Genomic DNA, 17270 nt, shown 5'->3' on the forward strand with positions numbered 1-17270 from the left:
AGTTGGTTAATCTTAAAGGTGCTACTGGACACTTTACTGTATTGCAACTACAGACTGCCACAGCTAACTTCTCTGGAACACTGTGGTGGCAACTGTTGCTGAAACATTTGAGGAAAGGGAGTTGTATATTATGTGGAAGGATATTCTCAGGGAGATTAATCTGTTTATACACAGGTCTGGTTTCTCAGCTGCCCCATGAAATCCAGAAGCCTAAAAAATGATGCTTCACAACAAATCAGACCTTAGATTCCAACTTTAATTTCCTGTACTTTAACTGGCAAATGTTCATGCCCCAAACAGTTTTGATTTGTACACAATTTTTTACCATTGCAAACCTCCAGAACCCACATTTTCCAGCGTTAAAAAAAGAAAAAACATCCAAAGAAGACGAAAATGTCTCTGCTGTTGCTGTGCGCTCGGGCAAAACTCGGATTTTTGTCTCCAAATCTTGCATATTTGAGGTTGCCACAATGTCTCTGTTGCAACTGTGGGCATTTGAATTAGAGGTGGTTCATTCATATCTGCTCTGTTTGCAGCATGCAAGTTGACAACAAAAAAAATACTTGTTTTGCTTTGTGCAAAAAAAAAAAGCCTAGTTAAGTTCTCCAACAAAAGAGGGGAGCTTTAGAAGCAGCAAATTTAAAACAGAAAAACTCAGACTTAGTGACGTGGTCTGGGTAAGACAGAGCGCTTCCCCAGACCACAGAAGTTCCCCCAATCCTGGCCGTTTTCACTCTGCTTACCGGCCACGGAACATCGCGCCGAGCTCCCGGAACGGCAGTGTCTTCCTGGCGGGATTTTGCGCGAGAACCAGGAAGACGCTGCCGTTCCGGGAGCTCACTGTGATGTTCCGTGGCTGGTAAGCAGAGTGAAAACGGCCACAGTTGAGTATCAAAAAGGCCAGTTCACCTGCTGAGACTCCCTGTGCAAACTGGCCATTGTGCATCAACTGCCCCCAAAAGAACCCCCAAATGCTGTTTTTTAAACGGAAGCAGCTCACAGGACAAGCCTGCGAGTTACAAGAGGTGAGGCGATTCTGTCCCTGTATGCTCGAACCGATCCTTAGCCAGGGATGCTGCTGCCAATTTTTGTGCGGCTTCTTCTCTCTACCATAGCGGTGTTTAGAGCTAAGGCCTCAGCCTCCACTGCCAGCGGCGTCAGTTAAGTCCCCGGGCTCCCCCTCTGTGTGGGGCGGTGATGGGGAAGGAGGAGGATTCTCTGGTTTTGCAGCTGGGGAAACCAAGGCACAGCACTGTGGCAAACGGCTTTGCCTGAGGTCATGCGGTGTGGAAGGATGCCAAACAGGGTAAGGACGAGAGTGTTAAGCGGAGCCCTGAGCTGCATGCCAGAAACTGCTGTCATAAGTGCGTTGTGGGGCTCAAAAAGAGGGACAGACTCTGGGCAAAAGACTTTGCAGCAGTTGGGGATCGCACTGTGTGTGTGTTTGTGCGTGGCAACTGCTCCCCCCTGCCCTGTGATTTTGAGGAGGAGGCAAGGGTGGCTGGGAGGAGGTAGCTCTTAGCTCTATTGCAGTGGTTTGGTGAAGAGGGGCAGGGAGAGGGGGGCTCAGTCATGTCTCTTCCCCTCCTGGAACTTGTGCTTCCCAAACTTGTGGGCACCATCCTTCTGGGAGAAGAAAGGGCGCTGCACATGCCAGGGCTTCTGGCCCTTTGGCTCGTGTGGGTGGTGCTTATAGTCCTGCTCACGCTTAGGGTGGCGGCCCTCGCCTCTATCATGCCTCTCTTTCGGGTGCCCCTTCCCATCCTCCTGCGGGTGCCGTTTGTGTTCCTTGAAGTGGACTGACTCGTGTTTTGGATGGCGGCTCTTGCCTTCCTCCTGCTGAGGCCTCCACCGCTGCTCCTTCGTTGAGCCCTCCCGGTAATGGCGTTTGCCCAGCGGGTGCTTCTTTTCTTCTTCCTCCTCTTCCTTGGGTGCTTTGTGATCTTTCAGGGCCTTACTTTTCAAGGACTTCTCTCTTCTGCCAGCTTTCCTCTCTTCTCGCAGTTTCTCCCGGCTCTTTCGTGGTTCTGTCTTGGCGACTGGTTCCTCTGGCTCCTCCTCTTCCTCTTTTGGCTCCTCCTCTTCCTCCTCTTCTATTTCTATTGGCTCCGCCTCCTCCTCTTCTATTTCTACTGGCTCTGCCTCCTCCTCCTCCTCTTCTATTTCTACTGGTTCTAGTTCTTCCTCCTCTTCCTCCTCCGGCTCTGGTGGCTCATAGTCATCCGGCCAGCTTAGCCACCTCTCATAAAACCACAACTCTTTCTAGAAGAGAACACAGAACAGCCTTCAAGATGTAACTGTTGACTGGTGCCGGCCTTGGACAATTTTTGTAATGGAATTAAAAAAAACAGAACAACAAAAAGGCGCCCTTCGCTTTCTGCACTGGAGAAGGGATGGAGGTTGAAGGCCAGGCAAAGGGCAGTCTCTCCACAAGGCTGGCTGCAGTCCCATAACTGCCTTAGAGCAAGAAGGCAGAGTTAGATAGAGCTCCTGTTTGGGAGAGTTAGATAGAGCTCCTGTTTGGGAAATTCCTGGAGATTTGGGGGGGGGTGGAGCCTGGAGAGGGCGGGGTTTGGGGAGGGGAGGGACCTCATCTGGGTATCATGCCATCGAATCCACCTTCCAGGGCAGCCATTTTCTCCAGGGGAACTGATCTCTGTCATCTGGAAATCAGTTGTTAAGCTGGGAGATCTCCAGTTAGCCCCTGGAGGCTGGCAACCGTCGAGTCCGATCCAGTGTGGGGAGAGAGCACGGTTAGGGCCCTCTGCCATGGGAGCTGAAACCACCTTTGCTGGCTCTTGGCAAGTGTGCCATGCCAGAGGGGGATTGCGGGGATATGGATGCCAGCTGTGTAAGATCCAGACTGAGCTTCTTTCTCCATCCTGACACAGAAATTTAAAACTTGGACTTGGTCAGAGGCCTTTTCACCAGAGCTGAAGGGCAACAGCCAAAAGGTTCTTGGCCTTGAACAAATTTTTGGTGGATTACAGACTGCCCAGGGGGTTTTCCATACCTCTTCCCCACCGCCACCTGTTCCCTTATTTAAACTGTATTTTGTTCATTTTCATTGTTTATTTAAATTGTATCATATGACTCTGGGAAATTTCTGCAGATTTGACAGGTGCAATCTGGGGAGGGGGGTGAAGAATAAGAAATCGTGTAAATTAAAAAAACCCTGGAATCAGGGGCATGGAAGCTGCTGAACCCTTGCCGCCTGTAGCAGCCTGAGTTCATTAACACGTGGGACATTGCAGAGAGGTGCTTTCTGTTGCTGCGGGGGGCTTTGGCCCACCTCACTGCCTTCTGCCCCCTCCCCCTGTGAACTCCATTAGGGACGGAAGTGCAGCCAAGGGTCCACACTGACACTGAAAGCCCCTCTACAAGAGACATCTTACACGAGGATGCTCAAGTATAGGGAGATGCAATGTTAGCTGGGAAGCATAGTTTAAAAAGACAGAGCCGGAGATCACTCCTCAGAGGCTTTGTTAATTTCATCTTCGCTTCCCCAAAGGGGAGGTGACATTGACGGGAAGTGACACTGACAGATCCTTCAGGGAGGCAAAGATGAAATTAACAAAGCCTCTGAGGAGCCATCTCCACCGGCTCTGTCTTTTTAAACTACCTCCTGTAGAGAGGTGAAACTGACAGAGGATAGTTTAAAAAGATGGATCTGCAGAGATCGCTCCTCAGAGGCTTTCTTAAATTCATCTTTGCCTCTCTGATGGCTCTGTCAATTTCACCTCCCCTTCGGGAAGGCAAAGATAAAATTAGCAAAGCCTCCGAGGAGCGATCTCCCGCTTTGTCTTTTTAAGCTACGCTTCCGAACTAAAATTGCATCCCCTTACACTTCAGCATCCTCGTGTAAGCTATCTCATGTAGAAAGACTCTGAGAGGGAGGGAATTACACCAAAGACAAGATAGTGTGCCTCAGGGAGAAAAGGCAGGTTTGCCTGTAATTCTGCACTGAGCTTTGCAGGAACCCGAAGGAGCCTTGCTTTCCAAGAGCCTCCACATCCACTGTGGGAACGAGTGCCTGTCCTTCTCCCTATTCTCTGCTTCGTGCATCTGAAGCGTGGCTGCCTCCCACTCATCTTCCCCAATGCTCCTCATCAGCATGCAGGCATATCCTCTTTGATCTATTTATCCTCCAGCCTTCAGCTTCCTTCTGTGACCATGACTTCACCTCTTGGGGGGGGCAGCTGTCCCACACTGGCATTTTTAGTGCCATGGCTGTTGAAGTTTCACAGGCCCACCCCTTCCCTTTGGCCCAAAGGCACCCCCCTCCCCATAGCCAGAACATGCTATCTTCCTGAACACATAAAAACATTTAACCCGAGTTAAACTGAGGATCAAACCACACGAGACAAAATACACTTGAATTACACTTGAATACACTCGAATTACAAAATACACTCAAATTACACATGTAATTTGAGTGTATTTTGTCTCGTGTGGTGAAGTTAAATTGTCACAGTTTCCTAAGCCAACAAGTAATTTCATTGCCTGTTTGACACTTGGATTTATGACTCTGGTGATGTTAGAAAAACGATAAACCCAATCTAGGCATGAGTCAATTCATCCTTTCTTTTGTCAAAAGAGCCTAATTTTCATGTTGGGACTCCATATAAAGAGCGGGGGTGGGGGACTTAGCTTGGGGTTTCCAAACAGACCAGGCATGTGGAATGAGAGGTTCACTAGTGATGACCATGTGAGTAAAGGCAGTCAGCCTCTAAATACAATGCCAGTAGGCAACATGAGGGGAAGGCCTTGGCCTCTGTCTTTGGGTTGGCCCTTGGAGGCAACTAATTGGCCACTGTGCGAGACAGTCTAGGAGTCTCTCCAGACAAGACCTCTTACATGAGGACGGTCAAGTGAAGGGAGATGCAATGTTACTTGGGAAGTGCAGTTTAAAAAGACAGAGGTGAAGGCTCTGTCAATTCCCCCTCTCTACAGAGCTGGCAAAGATCGCTGCTCAGAGAGGTTGTTAATTTTCTCTTCTTCGCCTTAAGGCTCTCTTTGGGGAGGCGAAGAGAAAATTAACAAACCCTCTGAGCAGCGATCTTTGCCACTAGGTAGAGAGGGGCAGGGCTTTTTTTCAGCTGGAATGCGGTGGAACAGAGTTCCGGTACCTCTTGAAAATGGTCACATGGCCGGTGTCCCCTCCCCCTGATCTCCATACAGAGGGGAGTTTAGATTGCCCTCCGCGCCGCAGCACTGTGGCGCGGAGGGCAATCTAAACTCCTCTCTGTATGGAGATCAGGGGGCGGGGCCACCGGCCATGTGATCATTTTTGCCGAGAGCAATTTAAACTTTGAAAAACTCCCCCCTTGTTCTAGCTGATCTAAAGTGACATCATTGTGCAGTCTAGGGAGCGTGCACACACTTTGTGCACATGCATGTGGTACCAGGGGCACCGCTGTGCTGGCAACCCACTGAGTCCACCAACTCTTTTCCCAGAAAAAAAGCCCTGGAGAGGGGAAATTGACAGAGTCTTCAGGGAGGTGAAGAGGAAATTAACAAACCCTCTGAGCAGCTATCTTTGTGGCTTTGTAGAGAGGGGAAATTGACAGAGCCTTCGCCTCTGTCTTTTTAAACAATCCTTCCCGGCTAACATTCCTCTCCCTTCACTTGAGCGTCCTCATGCAAGAGGTCTTGTGTAGAGAGACTTTAGGAAAGACCCTCCTCTGCTTCAGGGGACCGGGGTGGGGGTGGGGGGAGATGCTGCTAGTCAGAGGTGACGGTACTTCCTGTATATGGCATCTTGGGGAGTAATGAAAAGCTTTTAAAAATGGCTACGTGGGGATTTTAGGTAAAAGCAGGTATAGTCTTCTCATAGATGCTTCAATGCAGCTGATGGATTTAACACTTCTTGGGAGCGCAGATATAATATTTTGAGGTGAGTAGAGTTGGAATATCTATGGCATACTCTGATATTTTAAATGACTGTATGAAGCTGCCGTATAAGACACTATCCTACTGGCCCATCAAGCTCCGTACCATTTCCTATGACTGGCTGCAGGTCTCCAGGGTCTCCCTTCCCCACCCCATTCTGGAGAAGAGTGCCCTGAAGAAATCAATGGGAAAACTCAGAAGGCAGAACCCTTGCGTGTTTTGGTGAAGGAGTCATACACATGAGACCTCCCCGCCTGCCTCCTTCGTTTCATGGCTCTTCCCTGAAAAAACAATTCTGGCTTTCTTTATTAATGTAATAATACAGAAATAAGAATGAGGTCACATCGGTGATACGGATGTTTCTGTCCTAAGGATTTCTCTACAGGATTTCTCTGCCAAGGAAGTGACAGATTTCGCCTGATTTGGCTCTCCGGCTTACCAGTTCTCCAGGGCTGCTCTCCTGAGGGCTGCTTTCTGGGGAAGTCCACACGCCGGGCTCTGCGTCTGGAACATCTGCCTCACCAAAGTCTAGCATGTCTGCAAAAACAGGGTTTGGGAGTGAGCTCTGATGCCAGTGGGAAGTTTTGTGCTCTAGAACGTGCTGCAGCAGCTTTCTGAGGGCCGGACAATCACAGGCTCAAGCGCTGGACCCAGAGCCCTCTTCAAAGCACAGCCCCTTTGACTGGCAGACCCCGTGAAGGCTCTGAATTGGCCAGGCCTAGAAGAAGTGCTCTGGGCGTGCCCTTCTGGTCAACAGAAATGGTATTGCTGGATCACAGCAAGCCTGGAGCAGTCGCAGCAACTGCCTTGGTCAGTCAATGGTCTGTCCTAGTCTCATTGATGCTTGTCAAGGCCTATTTGTACCCTCTCTGCTCTCTACTGAATTTAGAAGATGCTGAAGAGGAGGCAGACTGGAGGAAGGGTGAGAAGGAACCTTCCCCCAGAAGATCAGCTGTGCTGTGATGAGACTTTCCCCTCTTACCTTGAACCACTTGGCATCCCACACTGAGGAGGGCAACGCAAAAGGCGACAAGGATGCATTTGTTCAGTGTCAGCCCCTCCCAGGGGAGCGTGTCCTTTGTGGCGGCCACTTTTCTCTTCGTGGAGATGGCCTTCGGAGCTTCCAAAAGAAAAAGAGAGAAGGGAATTGACATATTAGAGCTGCTACTGGACAACGGGGCACTTTTCAGCAGTGTTCACGATCTCCATTTGTTACTATTAGTATGTCAAGCCCTGACCTGGATAGCCCAGGCTAGCCTCATATTGTCAGATCTCAGTACCTAAGTAGGGTGAGCCCTGTTTAACAATTCGATAGGAAACCACCAAGGAAGACCAGGGTGGCCAAGCAGAGGCGGGCAATGGCAAACCACCTCTGTCCATCTCTTGCCTTGAAAAAAAAACCAGCAGGGGTCGCCAAAAGTTCGCTACAATTCCATGGCCCTTCCCATCACCACCGCATCACTTCTGGCAGCGGCATTTTTTCCCGAAAGTGTATTCGGACTTGAAGCCATGGTACGAAGCCAGTGTCGCTCCCTCCGGCAAGCATGAAGGCAACTGTGGCCCACATCTGTCCCCTGGAAACAATGGAACCAGTCTGCACCCCAAGAGTTTTAAAAAAATATATTGTTAGGTTCTTATTCTGCTGGTGGTCTAGGAATTCATTTTGCTGCCTGTCATAGTTTAATGTTATTGTAGGTTTTAATTTTGATATCGGCTACTTTGACAATTACTTAGAAAAGCAGGGCATAAATATTTTTAATTCATACTGCCACCACACATGCTACATACCTATTAGAGATCCAGAGGAGTTAGCCGTGTTAGTCTGTAGTAGCAAAATCGAAAAGAGTCCAGTAGCACCTCTAAGACTAACCAACTTTACTGTAGCAGAAGCTTTCGAGAATCACAGCTCTCTTCGTCAGATGCTACAGTAGCTTATGCTACAGTAAAGTTGGTTAGTCTTAAAGGTGCTACTGGACCTATTAGAGATGCACTGAATGTTCACATAAGAATACGTTCTATCTTCCGCATTTTTTGCGCGATATTTTGCAACGTTCCGGGAGCGGGTAAGTAGTGTGAAAAGGGCCCAGGTCTATATAAACCAAATATGTCCGAGGTGTTTTTTGCACTCAGGACATGTCGCCATTGGCCCTTCAGTGCCAGAAAGGGGCAGCCTTTTCCCATTAGTAAGAGCTGGAGAGGACGATTCATTCACACAACGGAATCATGCAGCTGTAGAAGGAAGAAGAAAGCTTCTCTTTTCAGCCTTTCCTCTGGCAACGAGAAGACAAAAGGGGATGGAAGGTAACTCCTTCAATAATTGATTCTTGAACATAATATGCTTTTAAGGGGAAAGGGTGGAGACAGGTGACAGAGATCAGTTCCTCTGGAGAAAATGGCTGCTTTTTGGAGGGTGGACACTCTATGGCATTATACCCTGCTGAGATCCCTCTCTTCCCCAGGTTCCTCCGACAAACCTCCAGGAATTCCTCAGGCACGAGTTGGCAACCCTGATAGAGTATCTGGCAATTCATAAAGGACTGGTCTTCATTCCAGTTTTTCCCAGGAAGTGACATCATGCTGTCGTCCTGCTGACCATTTCTTCGTTTCCCACGGCTGCTCCAAGCGGCAGTGGGGAGAGAGGGCTGCTGGCAGGAGGTCTCCCACCGTAGCAGGAGGCCGGCAACCCTAGGACGCAGCCAGAAGTATTTGGCTAGACCTGCTGGTGATTCTGGTTCCACCCCACCATTCGTCACCCTGCCTCACCAGCTGCCACTGCTGGCAAGTCTGTTGACTTGAAACCCTGACACAGAAACCCAAACTCATTTTAGAAAAATAAAAGCATAAACTGCCTCAGATAGTAAAGAGTCCAGTAGCACCTTTAAGACTAATCGGCTTTATTGTAGCATAAGCTTTCAAGAACCACAGCTCTCTTTGTCAGATTTTGCAACTACAGACTAACACGGCTAACTCCTCTGCCTCAGATAGGTTTCCAGTGGGGAAAAAATAACTCAGAACCTAGCAGCCAAGAGAAGGGTGGGTGGACAAAGGCGCCCCCACACATTTCAGGTCAGTGGGTTGAGATCCTGGGCTGCTCAGAGGGGGCAGGGCCTGGGTGCCACTCGCTCCCTTTGATCTTTCAGCTCCGGGAGCCCTCTTACAAACTGGAGTCCCTGGAGGACCCCTGCAGGTGAGCCTGGTAGCTCAGGGAAAACAAAGGTCAGCTGCACAGCCCACAGCTGCACGTTCAAGGCCTTTCACGTCTCACTGTTTGAAAGTGGATCCTCTGTAATGATCTCATGGCAGAGGTCCGATCCCTCCTGCCTGACTCCAGCTCAAGACTTTCAGGCCACTCGTTTCAGAATCCTGCGGCTGGTTCTCAATACGGCAGAGACTGGGCTTTAGCTTTAGGTTGAATAGAAGCCCCTAGAAAAGCCTGGCGAGAAAAGCTCCCAGCTCCTGGAATGGGTTCAAGAGCTGCTCCTACTTGGGGACTTTTCCCCTGCATGGAGAACAGGGAGTCCCCGCATTTAAAGGGAACAACTGTACAGAGTTTTGCTCAGTCTGGGCGTGGCTTGTCTACTTGACCCTTTAAACTAGATCAAAAGTTAAATGTTCTTCGAGCCAGTTCAAAGAAAGAACCGCGGGGCGGAGTGTCAATCTGCATTCTCCACCCACAGCAACCGGCGAAGGGGGAAGCTAAGCTCCGCTTTCAACATGGCATGGGGAAGCTTGTTGCCATGTGCCATCCCTTTACAGGGCATTTTCCTAGCCCAGCTGCACTGTACCCTGGCTAAGAAAGGGAAAGGGAGGGGAGGCTGCCAGGCTTTTGCACATGTGTGATGCAGGAAGGAGGATGCTGTGGGGGGCAGCAGCCGGCGAGATCCCCAACAGGCCTTTCACTTTCCCCTGTTTTGCCTGGTCTCTAGTCCTCATGACCAATTACAGAAGCCAGCCAGAATGTGAGGGGGCTGCAGCCACAAAGAGCTTTGCTGCCACACCTCCACTTCTGATTGGCTCACACTGGGGAATCGTGGCCGGCTAGCTCCAACCTTCCAAACAAATGTCAGCAACAAGCACTCCCCCCACCCTGCACCTGCCTTGCTGCTTATGGAGTCTCTCTACACAAGGCATCTTACATGAGGATGTTCAAGTGTAGGGAGACGCAATGTTAGATGGGAAGCATAGTTTAAAAAGACAGAGCCGGTGAAGATCACTCCTTAGAGGGTTTGCTAATTCATCTTCACCTCCCTGAAGGCTCTGTCAATTTCACTTCCCCTTCAGGGAGGTGAAGATGAAATTAACAAACCTTCTGAGGAGTTTTCTCTACAGGCTCTTTTTTAAAAAGCTACGCTTCACAGCTAACATTGTGCCTCCTTACACTTGAGTGTCCTGGTGTAAGATGTCTTGTGTAGAGCAACACTTACATGGAGATGCTCAACTGAAAGATCTTACACTTGTTCTCCCATTGTGGATACACATGCACTGCTAGGGAGACAGATACATATATATAAGAATATAAGATCACACAGAAAGTAAGTCACTTGAGCGTCCCCATGTAACATGTCTTGTGTAGAGAGACCCTTAGCATCTTTGAAAACCCCAGAGAAATCCAAGGTAAGGAAGAGAGTTAAGAAGGTAGAAACATTAGCAGGTGATTGTCTTGCCTCCTCCCTGATCCTTAGAATCTAGCCCCCCCCTTAGATTCTCCCCTCCCTCATGTTGCTTTAAGATCAAGATCTCCAGACTATTTTTAAACTTCTTCTAAATTTAAATCTCTACACCTTTGGCTGCTGGTTTAATACAACATTAATCCTTTTATGATTATTAATGCTTATTTTATATGATTAGCCCATCCACATTTGTTTTTAACATGTAGTGTGAATTTATGAGTTTTTACTGGAAATTGCTTTGAACAAATTTGGAAAGGCGGCATATAAATATTGTAACACAAAAGATTGCCTGTGTCAGAGAGATGCTCGCTTGCCTTGCAAGAGCCAGCAACCTGACAAGGAAAGGTTTTCCGCAAGTAGACTTATTTGCGAACTGGAGCTTGCTGTGTTGAGTAACATGAGAACCCCTCCTCCTCCTCCTCCTCCTCATGGATCAGCTTTCAGGCTTAGCAAATGGCCTGGCTGGCAACGGGAGGCGAGGCGAAAGGTGGCAGCCCTTCTCCAATAGATCTGTCTGCTGTTTGCTTTGCAGAGTAGTTGCAGGCTGCAATTCACTCAGTAGAGAGTGAAAGGCATTGGTCCGACAAACTAAAGGCTCAAATTCTGCCCCCCCCCCGCCGCCACGGTCAATTTATTTCCAGAAGATAGGCCATTTCCCCATGTCTTAAAAATCATGCAACACTCACGGAACACTGGCGGCTTCATGGCGCAATTTCTGACGTTAGGTAGCGATGATTCCGTTTTCGTGGCACCATGACGTCAGAAATCGCACCATGAAGCTGCCAGCGTTCCGTAAGTGTCGCACGATTTTTGAGATGTGGGGAAAGGGCCATAATCAGCAACTTACATTGCAGAAAGGAATTCCAACCTTGGGGCCACTCACAGCAGTTGTGTCAGTGCCTTTGTTCCTGTGGGCCTACCATGTAAGGGGTGCTTTATGAAACGGGAAGCAATAGGAGAGGGCGTAGGGCTTCACAGGGCGAGACATCGTGATATGCAGACTAGTCCCTTCTCGGATTCACTCCCAACTGATGGAAGTTTCCTCCTACCATTCGTCTCTCTTGCGCTGTCTGTTCTGATGGACAGTAGCTCTCCAAAGTCTTAAGTGGAGAAGTGTCTTTTCCTGGAGATGCCGGGGCTGAACCTGGGACCTTCTGTAACCAGCCCACCCCTGTTGTGTTTTACACTGGACCTCCCAATACCCGTTTGGCATCCTTGTGGTGCCACCTCAGTCTGGATGGCTGTAGGCATAAAATGCCCAAAGAGATATTCAAAGGAGAGACGTATACCTGGGGAGCCTGCAGGGCGTGTTTTCTCTGTCGGCTTCTCTGCCCGGGGTGCTTTCTCCACCGCTTTCTCTGCCCTGGGCACCTTCTCTGGTGCTTTCTCCGCCCTTGGCACTTTTTCTGCCACCTTTTCAACTTGTGGCAGTTTCTCTGGCCCCTTTTCTGTTCCTGGCGGTTTTCTCACACGTTGCACCCCCTCAGACACCACTTCAGCCCTCAATACTTTTTCTGCCACCTGCTCAGCCCGGGGCAACTTCGGGGGCACTTGTTCCGGACCCAGCTGTTTCTCTGCCTCTGGCATGGCTTCCGCCATGCTGTCCACAAATTCATCCAGATCCTTCTCAATGATGTGAAGCTTGTTTCCGCTGCCTTTCTCTATTCCCTGAAATTATAATGGAAGCAAGTGTGGGTCAAGGAAGCCTTAGGGTGGACTTGCACATGACACCAGAAACTCTTTTTAAAAAACCCAGATTCTGTAATACAAATGGAAAAGCTGTATGAGGAAGACTGTACATTTGATTCTGAGAATGGTGCCATCTTCTTATGATTCTAGACGACAATTCCTATTTCTCACTAATATCTGATAACGTGAAAAACCAAACAGCTTTCTCTATTAACTTCAAGAAAATGTAGTTGTTTAAAATCGGTGGTTTCTCATATTTCACATGAACCCATGAATCAATGGCTGTTTGCACACTGCTTACTGGCCATGGAACATCGCGCCGAGCTCCCAGAATGACAGCATCTTCCTGGCACGATTTTGTGCGAGAACAGTTGTTCTCGTGTGAAATCGCACCAAGAAGACTCTGTCGTTCCAGGAGCTTGGCATGATGATCCGTGGCCAGTAAGCAGTGTGAAAACGGCCAATGTTTCTCAGTCATTGCATGACACTTCTTTCCTTGAATTAAAATTGGACACCCACTTCACTCCAAATGATTACTTGTACTGCATGTGTGAACCACCCGTCCTCACAAGATTCACAGACCAGTGATGGCGAACCTTTTTGAGCCCGAGTGTCCAAACTGCAACACAAAATCAACTTATTTATTTCAAAGTGCCAGCGCTGCAATTAAACCTGAATACTGAGTTTTAGTTAAGAAAAAACAACTCATACAGTTGTCCCAACTAATTAACATCTCTCTCTCTCTCTCTCTCTCTCTCTCTCTCTCTCTCTCTCTCTCTCTCTCTCTCACACTCACTCACTCACTCACTCACTCACTCAGGAGCCACAACTGAAAGTAAAGCAAGTTAAATCAAAGCAGTTTGCCCTTCTTTAGACCAGCAGCTTGCAAGCATTCTCTCTCTCTCTCACTCAAGAGCCACGACTGAAAGTAAAGCAAGTTAAATCAAGCAGTTTGCCCTTCTTTAGACCAGCAGCTTGCAAGCACTCTCTCTCTCTCTCTCTCTCTCTCTCTCTCAAGAGCCACGACTGAAAGTAAAGCAAGTTAAATCAAAGCAGTTTGCCCTTCTTTAGACCAGCAGCTTGCAAGCACTCTCTCTCTCTCTCTCTCTCTCAAGAGCCACGACTGAAAGTAAAGCAAGTTAAATCAAAGCAGTTTGCCCTTCTTTAGACCAGCAGCTTGCAAGCACTCTCTCTCTCTCTCTCTCTCTCTCTCTCTCTCTCTCAAGAGCCACGACTGAAAGTAAAGCAAGTTAAATCAAAGCAGTTTGCCCTTCTTTAGACCAGCAGCTTGCAAGCACTCTCTCTCTCTCTCTCTCTCTCTCTCTCTCTCTCTCTCAAGAGCCACGACTGAAAGTAAAGCAAGTTAAATCAAAGCAGTTTGCCCTTCTTTAGACCAGCAGCTTGCAAGCACTCTCTCTCTCTCTCTCTCTCTCTCTCAAGAGCCACGACTGAAAGTAAAGCAAGTTAAATCAAAGCAGTTTGCCCTTCTTTAGACCAGCAGCTTGCAAGCACTCTCTCTCTCTCTCTCTCTCTCTCTCTCTCTCTCTCTCTCTCTCTCTCTCTCTCTCTCAAGAGCCATGACTGAAAGTAAAGCAAGTTAAATCAAAGCAGTTTGCCCTTCTTTAGACCAGCAGCTTGCAAGCACTCTCTCTCTCTCTCTCTCTCTCTCTCTCTCTCTCTCTCAAGAGCCACGACTGAAAGTAAAGCAAGTTAAATCAAAGCAGTTTGCCCTTCTTTAGACCAGCAGCTTGCAAGCACTCTCTCTCTCTCTCTCTCTCTCTCAAGAGCCACGACTGAAAGTAAAGCAAGTTAAATCAAAGCAGTTTGCCCTTCTTTAGACCAGCAGCTTGCAAGCACTCTCTCTCTCTCTCTCTCTCTCTCTCTCTCTCTCTCTCTCTCTCTCTCAAGAGCCATGACTGAAAGTAAAGCAAGTTAAATCAAAGCAGTTTGCCCTTCTTTAGACCAGCAGCTTGCAAGCACTCTCTCTCTCTCTCTCTCTCTCTCAAGAGCCACGACTGAAAGTAAAGCAAGTTAAATCAAAGCAGTTTGCCCTTCTTTAGACCAGCAGCTTGCAAGCACTCTCTCTCTCTCTCACTCAAGAGCCACGACTGAAAGTAAAGCAAGTTAAATCAAAGCAGTTTGCCCTTCTTTAGACCAGCAGCTTGCAAGCACTCTCTCTCTCTCTCTCTCTCTCTCTCTCTCTCTCTCTCTCTCTCTCTCTCTCTCTCTCAAGAGCCACGACTGAAAGTAAAGCAAGTTAAATCAAAGCAGTTTGCCCTTCTTTAGACCAGCAGCTTGCAAGCATTCTCTCTCTCTCTCACTCAAGAGCCACGACTGAAAGTAAAGCAAGTTAAATCAAAGCAGTTTGCCCTTCTTTAGACCAGCAGCTTGCAAGCACACTCTCTCTCTCACTCACTCAAGAGCCACAACTGAAAGTAAAGCAAGTTAAATCAAAGCAGTTTGCCCTTCTTTAGACCAGCAGCTTGCAAGCACTCTCTCTCTCTCTCTCTCTCTCTCTCTCTCTCTCTCAAGAGCCACGACTGAAAGTAAAGCAAGTTAAATCAAAGCAGTTTGCCCTTCTTTAGACCAGCAGCTTGCAAGCATTCTCTCTCTCTCTCACTCAAGAGCCACGACTGAAAGTAAAGCAAGTTAAATCAAAGCAGTTTGCCCTTCTTTAGACCAGCAGCTTGCAAGCACTCTCTCTCTCTCTCTCTCTCTCTCTCTCTCTCTCTCTCTCTCTCTCTCTCTCTCTCTCTCTCTCTCGACTGAAAGTAAAGCAAGTTAAATCAAAGCAGTTTGCCCTTCTTTAGATCAGCAGCTTGCAAGCACACTCTCTCTCTCACTCACTCAAGAGCCACGACTGAAAGTAAAACAAATTAAATCAAAGCAGTTTACTCTTCTTTAGAAAGCCAGCCCGAGCAGCCCGGCTGCTGCCTCTGCTTCCTGCTGCTAAAGAGACGGGCAGCAGGGAGGCAGCCTTGAGGAAAAGGGATCACGTGGGCAGGGCCAAACCCCATGTGATCTCTGCTCAGAACGCCGTTCCAGGCGTTCCCCCTCCAAATTAGCCCTGGAACTAGTGATCCGGCGACTTGGCTTGCGTGCCCACAGAGAGGGCTCTGCGTGCCAGCTGTGGCACGCGTGCCATAGGTTCGCCATCGCTGGTCTAGACCCTGCTGGAAAGGAAACAAGCCCTAGTCAGTGGCTTATGCAGATGCTGCACCAGGAGTTTCCCCATTTCTGCTGCTGCACATGGAGGTATTGTGTGCACATGCGGCAGCAGAAATGGGACACACACATACACACGCACTGTTTTTGCATGGGGGAAAAACATTGGGAGAAAGGCAAAAGCTCTTCCTCCACCAGCGGCAGCTTTCCAAGCCCATTTGGGCTCTCTTTTTCCTATGCAAGCCATTTCCCAGAGGTGCTGTGTGTATGTGTGAGCCTGGGTTGGCTCCATGGGGTGAACTCATGAAGAAAATAACATTTAGAATAGCCCTGTAGACAACTACGAAGATGCTGGGATAGCAGACAAAGAATGATAATTGCGATGTCCTAAATATGTTGTGGATTGGGAGACATTTATTCTGAAATGAAGCCGAAGGTGTCTCTTGATTATAATTTACTAAAGAAAGAGCTAGAGAGAGGATTGGCTTAACTGCTGAATATAGCCAGAGATATTTGAAAAAGATATTTGAAAAAGAAAAAGACCTACTATGAATGAGGGCACAGGCTGTACTGACTCCTGAATCACTGGTTCAAAGGAAACAATATGGAAAGTAAAGAGGATGCTTTGGCTGTAATTGGGTTAGAGCAGGTTTATAGGGCAATCCCTAAAGAATATAGATGGTTCATTAAGATAAGAAACCAAAGTCAGGGGCTCAGGCTGTGGAAGTTATGGTCTAGAGGGAGAGCTGGGGTGTCCCATGTCAACATTTTTACCTCAGGTTTCAAGAAAAAGCATTCTTGGAATCCTCAGGATTCTTCTCAGGACAGTCTTGGCAAGCCAAAATGCAACATGAGAACGAATGAAGAGGACATACCAGTGCCATAAAAAGAACATTTTCACTCATATAAAGGAAAGGAGTGTCTCTGGACTAGGTTAAAAAGTACAGTTTCATTTCTCAAGTAGTACCAGAGGGTTGCACTCAGGGCCAAGCTACACATGACGAATGACACTTGAACAGCAAGTGGATTGAGTGGAGGGCAAGTGAACAGGGAGAAATACACTTGCTGTTCAAGTGTCATTCGTCATGTGTAGCTTGGCCCTCAGATGAGAATCCTGCCTCAGTGTTATCTGTCTGGAAAGTTCCGGAGGGAATAAAGTTTTCACTACTATATGCAGGTTGTGGAGGTTAACAATCAAAATATTTTGATGTGGAGAGAGGCTGGGTTAAAAATTACTCTTACGCAACCAGAATCAATACAGTCTGAACAAATAATCCCAGGAAAGCAGCAGGGCCAGATTGAGGGGGGGGGGTAGTCTGCCCCCGGCGCTGCCAGGGAGAGGGTGCCAGGAGCAGCTGCCCGCTGCCGGGAGTGCGCGGGCGGCAGCACGGGCAGCCTCACAGCCTCCTGTGCTGCCTTTCACCTGCTCCGCAGGACAGGGGGTGGCCGGCTTGCCTCATGCCCCCTGTCCTGCAGGGCAGGCAAAAGGCAGCATGGCCACCCGCGCCATTCGCCTGCCCTGCAGGACAGAGGGCAGCCAGGCCCTGTCCTGCAGGGCAGGCGAAAGGCAGCACGGGGGGCTGCGAGGCCGCCCACGCCATTTGCCTGTGGGGAGGCGAATGGCGCGGACGGGTTCCCAGCCTTGCACGCTGCTCCACTCTGCATGATGACATCATCGAAATGACATCATCATGCAGCACCGGGAGCGTGCGCGCACTGTGTGCGTACGTGACAGGTTGGGCTAGGGTTGCCCTGGGCGCCGGCAATCCTATATCTGGCCCTGGAAAGCAGATAAAACTTAAAGGGCCTGTTTTCTTGGTGTCCAATGCCAGTTGTCCCAGTGTGGCATAGTGG

The 17270-nt window shown here is 48.7% G+C and overlaps 1 protein-coding gene across 6 annotated transcripts in view; it reads right to left on the reverse strand.

Moving 5' to 3' along the window:
- Nucleotides 1-238: 238 nt before the first annotated feature.
- Nucleotides 239-17270, reverse strand: part of JSRP1 (junctional sarcoplasmic reticulum protein 1) — a 70007-nt gene continuing 52975 nt past the window's right edge. For all 6 annotated transcript variants that reach the window (XM_054979419.1, XM_054979418.1, XM_054979417.1 and 3 more), the window contains 4 exons: nucleotides 11852-12230; nucleotides 6875-7012; nucleotides 6332-6429; nucleotides 239-2262 (listed from right to left, as the gene is read on the reverse strand). In XM_054979419.1, the coding sequence (XP_054835394.1) occupies nucleotides 1567-2262; nucleotides 6332-6429; nucleotides 6875-7012; nucleotides 11852-12230 (1311 nt within the window). In that variant the 3' untranslated portion in view covers nucleotides 239-1566. The remainder of the gene's footprint in view (nucleotides 2263-6331; nucleotides 6430-6874; nucleotides 7013-11851; nucleotides 12231-17270) is intronic.

The sequence above is a fragment of the Eublepharis macularius genome, chromosome 5 (assembly GCF_028583425.1).
Source record: "Eublepharis macularius isolate TG4126 chromosome 5, MPM_Emac_v1.0, whole genome shotgun sequence".
Taxonomy (NCBI): Eukaryota; Metazoa; Chordata; class Lepidosauria; order Squamata; family Eublepharidae; genus Eublepharis; species Eublepharis macularius.